Source organism: Psammomys obesus, unplaced genomic scaffold (genome assembly GCF_907164565.1).
Source record: "Psammomys obesus unplaced genomic scaffold, mPsaObe1.curated_primary_1811, whole genome shotgun sequence".
NCBI classification, from domain to species: Eukaryota; Metazoa; Chordata; class Mammalia; order Rodentia; family Muridae; genus Psammomys; species Psammomys obesus.
The window spans coordinates 2,356-10,499 of record NW_026595991.1 but is presented as its reverse complement, the minus strand read 5'-3'; the positions used below and the strand labels follow the sequence as shown (position 1 = coordinate 10,499).

Below are 8,144 nucleotides of genomic sequence, written 5' to 3'. Positions count from 1 at the left end.
GCAACTGTGATCCCTGTTAGTTGAGAGGGCTCTCCTCTCACCCTGAGAATTCCTGGAGACAGCTGCCCTGATTCTGGATTTCCTTCTTTAAATTTAGTGATCTGCTGCTGTAACCTGGGTGTCCTGTCGTTTGGTCAGTTTTGTTAGAGATAACTGGATGTCACTTGGAGCAGTATCTGGGGATTGATCTCAGGGATCCCAGGCTTCTGTAGGTCTTAGGTAGGGGCTCTGTGCTCCAGTAGTCAAGTGGTAATCTGTGGCAGGTGAGTACTACTTTCCTAGTAGCAGCAGGCCAGCTGTTCCACAGCTGGACCCTGGGTTGGGCCGGTCTGTGGGACCTTTTCCAGGGATATACTGGGTGGCCTAAGTCCATCCCCTTTGTTTCGTTCCCTTTGGGGATTTCTCTGGACAGTGACTCTAAGTCTCTAGTGCCCTGGGGCACACAGTTCTGTCTGTGACCAATAGTTGGTGCAGAGCACGTCTGTGGGCTGGTGGAGAGTGCGGACGTCTGTCTGTGGGACCTTTTCCAGGGATATACTGGATGATTTAATTCGGGTCCCTGTTTCCTTCCTTCTCTGTGTGACTTACTCCTGACATGTATCCCAGTATCTGGTGTCCTCGGGTGCACAGCTCTGTCTGTGCCAGAGACCTGGGCACACAGCAAGTCTCTCTGCTCATGGCTGGAGCCCAGTTCAGTGATGGCGGCTCACACCTGCTAGTCTGAGAGACCTTTTCCAGGGAAGGACTGGGTGACCCATGGCTAGTCCCATTTCCTTCCTTCCCTGTGCATTTTTCTCGTGACTGGGACTCCCAGTCTCTGGTGTTTTTGTGCCCACCATTCAGCCTTGGAAGGTGATCAGGACAGGCAGGTGTGTGGCTCTGGGTCTGGTGACTTAGTGCCTGCATGACCCAGGATCTCTTCTGGGTTTTGGCTGGGTGACCTGAAAGTGGACCCAACTGATTCCAATGTCCTGGAGGTTTCTGCTCACCAAGGAAACAGGATTGCTGTTGTTTTAAGGCCCAGAGTTCAGTTTCTTGGTCTCTGTATAGAAAATGTTTTCCTATACAAAATGAATAAAGTGTAATTAATAAAAGTTAAATAAAAAAAAGAAAATGTTTTCCTGTTACTCAGACCCAGTGTTCTCTTGTAGCCACCATCTTGTTCCCCACCCCCCCACTTCTTCTTGAATTATATTTTCAAGTTCAGTATTGGCAGCAATAGAAAAAGGTGTGATGTTATAGAGACATCATTATCAGATGTGCTTGTAAACAATTTACCAGATAATTGCATCAAACAATTCTTAGGAAAACCACTATCAACACTTGGAATTTACACTTGACAATTTGGCAACAACTGTGTCTGATTTGTTTGCTGCTGGGACAGAGACAACAAGAACAACACTGAGATATGCTCTCCTGCTCCTGTTGAAGCACCCACACGTCACAGGTGAGAACACAGGTGTTGAACCACAGCAATCCTGTGGGATGCTGGAAAGTCAGTGTTAATGTCCTGAGTGTTGTTATTTTTAGAGTAGTCTCAGTCCTTATCTTCTGTGCCATTGACAATAATGAGAAGGATGACTGAAAGACTGTGGATGTACAAAAAACAATTTAAAGATGGATCAGTATCCAGGAACCTTGGGAGGTCATCCGTTTCAGGAACCTCCAGCATCTTTTGGGTTGTTGGACATATACTTTTACTCTCCATGTCAGGTTTTTAGAGCAGACAACTTGAATGTACTTTTGTTTATTCTGATAAATCTAATTCTATTGTACATAGGTGAGAACTCACCTCAGTGAAGCAGAAGTATGAGTCATGGAATTGCCAGAGTCTACCTGAGATAATTTCTAATCTAAGAACTATTCCAGATAATTAAAGTCATTAGAAAGTTATTTCCATTTAGGCAGAAGTTGTACATATGAGAATTTTAGTATTTCAAAGTCCATTTCCATGCAACTTCTGTTGAACACAGTTATTTTCAATTGTACCAAGAGTATTTGCTTTTAAAAATAACATTGGTGTAAAAAGTACTATTTTCCATGTTTACAGTATTTATTAAATTGCATATTATGTTTACAAACATTACTTCAATTAACAGTTGAGAAATTGTACACTATTTGTGAAAACAAGAGTTTCACGATGACACTCATGTAATCAATTACCTTCAGATATTACATAAATATACATTATATGTTCACAGTGTTTATGCTTTCCTCAGCATAAACAATGGTTCTTGCATACTTAGGAGAAAGAAATGCCTCTGGAGATAGAAACAAAGAGAACAAAGTAGTGGGCAACCTTTCTTCTTATATTATTGTCACCAGAATAAACACAGCATTCATGAGAACTATCTTGATTTATTTAAGGCAAAGAGGGTCCCTCTCTTTTTCCTGTCAGAGAGACAAGATGAAACTTAATTTTAAGTACATTCAATGTTTTAGCATTTATGAAATTTAGCTTTTATTTGTGTTCAATATACATTGACGTGACAATAGCATAAATGTGAATGACAATTAGTAATGAAAGGATAGGAAGAAGGAAAAATGGCGACCAGCCAAGAGGGCTTCACAAAAATCCTAAACTACAATAACTTAGTGAGGAATGAGGACAAACGGGAGGAAGATGACACTGACACTGAGGTGTCGGAGGAACACGTAAGCTGTGTTTCTGCAGTCACAGTCTGGGTCTCAGTTTCAAAACAGTTAGGAGTCTATGCAGAGAAAAGCATTATAGAAGGAGGTTCTTCCCAGGTGCCCAATTCTATCCACATTCCGAGGTACTCCTGGATACAATGCTGTGAGAGCTCCTTTTCTTGCACTGTGCAGCCTTGTATTATGACAAACATGTCACTTCTCCCCTATTCTTACACATCTCTGTGTGACTAACCAGCTAAAGTCCAGGAAGAGATTGACCGTGTGGTGGGCAGACACCGCAGGCCCTGCATGCAGGACAGGAGTCACATGCCCTACACAGATGCCATGATTCACAAGGTCCAGAGATTCATTGATCTTGTCCCCAACAACCTGCCTCATGCAGTGACCTGTGACATTAAATTTAGGAATTACCTCATCCCCAAGGTAAGCTTGTCTCTCCTCTGCTGTTCCCCTGTGCTCTCCATGTTGCCAGGTTCACAGTGAGGTCCAGTCTTGAGTCACACTCTGCTGAAAGTAGTGTCTGCTGTTTCAGGTGTGGGAGGGTCTCTTCCCCAAGTAGGGGCAGGGGAAGGACAGCTCCATGTTTGCTGAGCCTTCCAAATCCTGTTCGGGAAAGCTCAGGTATTCCTCAGTGAATACAGCAACATTTTGTCAATTTTTCCAAACACTTTTCAGAAATGTCTACCATTCTGAGAGTAAATCTGGAGATAATTGGAGAAAGCCTGGATCCTGAATCCTTTGAATCATCGCTCAGCTCTTAGTCTTGTGCTTTGCTTTGTTTTCTTTGTGATGTTTTCATTCCAGCCATGCAAATTCAAAATACTTTCTTAGCAATTTCCTAAATAACATTATTCTCATACTATGATTTTTTCCCCTTGATCTTTTTAATCTGGTTTATGAAAACAATTGACTTAATAACTTTGTTTATCTGATTTTAACCAACCATATGAATTTTAGTACTTACTGCTAATGATTTGTCTGTGAATGTACGTGGACTTTCTGGGTGTAATCTGGATTAGTGCTCTTGTATATACTTTCCCAATTCTGTGTACTTAATTTCTGTTCGTGGTGTTATTCTAGGACTTGAAGAACTCCAGGTTAGGACTGAATGGAACTGACAGCAATGGGTATTGATTCGTTTTATTCCTGAGAAATACAAAGGAGTACAACTTTAATACTTGCTTGTCAAGTCTGATATCTTAGAAAGATTTGGAATGTGCTATTGATCAGACTAGGAACATTTCCCTTGGTCTTTTACTTAGACATGAGTTTGAACAAGACAACATGTACCTTCTTTTTAGATATGGTTTCTGCACCCATTTTTAATTATTGTATACATACATTAGCTATAATTTTATCTGTGATTGCACATATTAAAAGCATATGTATACATTTATATTTACTTGGGCACATTAATTTTTCATGACTTCTCTGTTTTAAGAAGTTTTGTTCTTTTTTAAAATTTATAATTTGAAATATTTATACGTGGGTACAGTGTATCTTGATTATATCCTGTCCTACCTCCTCACTTGCAACAACTTGCCAGGACACCTGAAACACATTTCCCTTTCAACTTCATATCTTTTATTTATCTATATAACCCACTGAGTCCAGACTGTTTTTTCTGTATGTACATGGGTATGGGTCATTTGTTGAAGTATGGCGAACCTACCAATTGCCACTCATGTAAAGAAAAGTAACCCTCATTGGGCTTCTTTTGTAGGGGTAGGGTCTCTGGAGACCTTCCACAGTCTATGTTGGAATTTTTTAGTTGGCTTAATCCTGTGTTGACCTTGTGTACATAAACACAATTTCTGTGAATCCGTGTATGCAAGAGCTATGTCCTATTTATGGGAACAATTTCATACCACCTTTTCTTGATTTGTGCATTCATTTTACCCACTCTTCCTTGATGTTCCCTGAGGTTTGACAATATGGTTGAACATATACCCCTTACTTCTTTTTTTTTCCTACTATTCTTTATCCACGTATAAACCTTTAGCTCCCAGTGTCATCTCCCTGTTGTTTGATGTCACACATGTGCTTTGGTCCTTGATTATATTATATGTTTTTAATCTGGACTATCAGATCACAGGTTCTCCCACAGCTTCTTCCTGAACATTGTATTTTTTTTCAGCCTTCATCTTGCTGCTCACTTCCCCTATTCATATCACTCCACTACCCATTGGATCCTGCCCCCTACTTTAATTTCACCCATATTCTACTACCTGCCCCAATGCATCTTCCACTGACAATGATCTGCAGTTAACTTTCTTCATCCACATTAACCCCAAGTTAAATAAAGAAAACAAACCAATGGTGTAAGGCAATACTCTCAAGTGAGAAAGAACATTTGTGTCTTTGATCTGGGTGACCTCACTAGGTATAATTTTCATCTCATGAGTAAAACAGGACTTTTCAACTTGTATGTTGAACCGTTGAACCGTCCTAGCATTTCTGGAATTAAACCAGCTTGGTTGTGATGAATGAAGTTTTTGATACATTCCAGTACTGACTTCAAATTGTGATGAAGGCAATTTAACATCACTGTGACTGACCCCACACTCTCCCCCATTCCTCATCCTGCTCCTCAAATGCTCTGTCTGTCAGAAATGTCCCTGCTATTCTTTATAGTCAATCCTTTCTAAGGATCAGAACCCTGGACTATGATGTTTTTCTTAGGGGCCACCTTTACTTTATAACTTTTTTTCTGGGTGTTATTCCAGGGGACAACAGTAATGACATCACTCTCATCTGTGCTGTATGACAGCAAGGAATTCCCCAACACAGAGACATTTGACCCTGGCCACTTTCTAGATGGAAATGGAAACTTTAAGAAAAGTGACTACTTCATGCCTTTCTCAGCAGGTAATAAAACTCATTACCTTGATTCCAGTGGCATGCAGATCTTTGGGGATTTCCACAATGATTCCATAGGGGGCTGATAGATTTGCAGTTTGTGCAGGACCAGGGGCGTGACTTCCAGGGCTCATGTCCTGTCTGTGGTGAGGAGCACCCTCTTTGTCAGACCTTGAAATTGAGGCTTTTGATTGTTCATCCATTGTTCAAAATAGAGGAAGCCAAAGTGTAGGGAATTTGTGTTCTTCCTTTAGATCCATCACAGAGGTACCAAAGATACCATCCTAGAAACCAGCTTCTTTTTTTTTGAATGTCTTAAAGCTTTATTACTATTATTATTATTTTATTATTAATTACACTTTATTTATTTTGTATCTCCCCATAAGCCCCTCCCTCCTCCCCTCCCGATCCCACCCTTCCTCCTCTTTCTGCATGCATGCCCCTCCCCAAGTCCACTGATAGGGGAGGTCCTCCTCTCCTTCTTTCTGATCTTAGACTATCAGTTCTCATCAGAAGTGGCTGCATTGTCATCTTCTGTGGCCTAGTAAGGCTGCTCCCCCCTCAGGGGGAGGTGATCAAAGAGCAGGCCAATCAGATTATGTCAGAGGCAGTCCCTGTTCCCATTGAAACCAGCCTCTTTTCTGCTTTACTCTTTCACCATGAAAATGAAGACTTCTCCATAATTTAAGTTTATGTTACTTTGCTGTGTTGCTCACCTCCAGGCTGAACTATGCAGCTGTGGCTCCAAAAATACACAAAAGCACCAAAGAGCCTGAAGCATGCTTGATAAACAGATGAGTAAATAATTCCTGTTAATGCAGCTGGACCAGTGCATATGAGATCACCACACAGCTTAGGACCAGAAGGTTGCTGGGGAGAAATCCATACCTTGCTCTTTGTCACATTTTGAGGACAAAAATAAAGCAACATTCTCATGAAAGGTTTTCTAGCTGCCCTTAAAAGCATAGGTCCTAGAGACTACACAGAGAAAATGCAGATCATTTCACAGAAGCACATGAAGCACTGGAGCAGGATATTTCCTCTCGGTTCAGAATCTTGCAGCTCACTGTGGGTTGATGGAGATCTTGTAGATAAGCTATGATGTCCTGCAGTGGCTACAGGGCTGTCCTCTCCCATATTCAAGGTGTGAGCCAAGGATATTTGGTCCTTACCTGCAATATGTGTGCTACCTTGAGACAGAGCTCCCTTCATTAGTATTATGAGCTTCATAAAAAATTCACATTCCCCACTCCACATTTCTCCTTGTCCTCTGAATACAGGTATGAACAAACACATCTATTTGAGAAGTATTTTTGAATGATATATTTCTGAAAACAGCATGTTAGTTGGAAATATGTTCCTCTTTGTCTATTTGTCTAATTTCTTTTCCCTTCACCCATCCATTTATCTAAGCACCCACCCATAAACTCAGAAGTTATTAAACTTTTCTTATATCTCTACCAGTACAGTGCATCTCAGATTAATGTTTGTTGTGTATGGGAATAATTACCTTCTTTGGTATTTTTTCCTCCCAGGAAGACGGATGTGTGCAGGAGAGGGCCTGGCTCGCATGGAGCTGTTTCTGTTCCTGACCACTGTTCTACAAAACTTTAAGCTGAAGCCTTTGGTTCACCCAAAGGACATCGATACCACCCCAGTTGTCAATGGATTAGCCTCTGTGCCACCCCCTTACCAGCTTTGCTTCATTCCTCTCTAAAGAGATCAGGTTAACTGGCTCCTGATGTATTGTCTTCTGCAATCCCTTTTGGCCCATCATATGCTCCTCCCCATCAAGGTACTCATGTTCTTTCTCCCTTCAAATAGCCCCCAAACCCCTCAAAATTCAGGAAACACACATATTCGATTTGGTAGTTTCTGGAGTCACTTCTCACATATATGTGCACTTCCCTATTGGCAACTGCTCCCATCCCTTGTGTTCATGTGTATGTAGACTCGAGCTATTAATGTAACTGTAGCATCAAGAAATATTTTTCTTATAGTAATTTATAGTATTTGCCTTTTGCGTGCTCCCAATAAAAATATATTTTGATTGATATGTCTTTGGTAAAATTCTCATGATAGTTCTGGCTAGAAACAAAAGAAGATTGATTTCATGCTGGTCCACATAATAAGAATGGGGCATGTAGAGAGTGAGTGCTGTGTAGAGAGCTTGATTCTGATGTCCTTGTCACACAAGCCTGAAGACCCAAATTTCATCTCCAGTGCATATCTCAAATTCTAGGCATGGGGGTTATACCAGTGTTTATGAGGCAGAGACAAAAGGATCCCTTGGACTTCCTGGTCACACATCCTAGCTAAATAGGCAAGCCTCAGGTCTCAGGGAGACACCTTGTGTCACAAAACAAGATGCACAATTCCTGAGAAACAGCACCCAAAGTTTACTTCTGGCCTCTACATTGATGTGTACCCATTCTCAAACATGCACCTAATCATGCACAGCTTATCTCCCACTTCCTCAACACAAAGGAGAAGGTGGAGATGAGGATGCTAAGAAAGCTCTTTGGTTGAATGTGAACTAGAGTCACTGCCAGTATTTGTATTTGAAACAGATGAACAGTGAACAGAAGCAGGAGCATAGTGTTAATAAACAGAGTGATGACAAGTCTCAG

General features: G+C 41.1%; 1 protein-coding gene across 1 annotated transcript; it reads left to right on the top strand.

Annotated features, from left to right (window-relative positions):
- The first annotated feature begins 292 nt into the window (after positions 1-292).
- Positions 293-7,570, top strand: LOC129686645 (cytochrome P450 2C27-like). The gene is made up of 4 exons (XM_055620647.1): positions 293-1,447; positions 2,891-3,078; positions 5,382-5,523; positions 7,050-7,570. The coding sequence occupies exons 2-4, from the start codon at positions 2,944-2,946 to the stop codon at positions 7,229-7,231; spliced, it is 459 nt and encodes a 152-aa protein (XP_055476622.1). The 5' UTR covers positions 293-1,447; positions 2,891-2,943; the 3' UTR covers positions 7,232-7,570.
- Positions 7,571-8,144: the final 574 nt, after the last annotated feature.

Excerpts from the sequence above, each read along its gene's own strand:
- LOC129686645 (XM_055620647.1), top strand. The coding sequence starts at position 2,944 with ATGCAGGACAGGAGTCACATGCCCTACACAGATGCCATGATTCACAAG. Across the intron at positions 3,079-5,381 it reads GGAATTACCTCATCCCCAAG|GGGACAACAGTAATGACATC; the intron begins GTAAGCTTGTCT and ends GTGTTATTCCAG. Across the intron at positions 5,524-7,049 it reads CTTCATGCCTTTCTCAGCAG|GAAGACGGATGTGTGCAGGA; the intron begins GTAATAAAACTC and ends TTTTCCTCCCAG.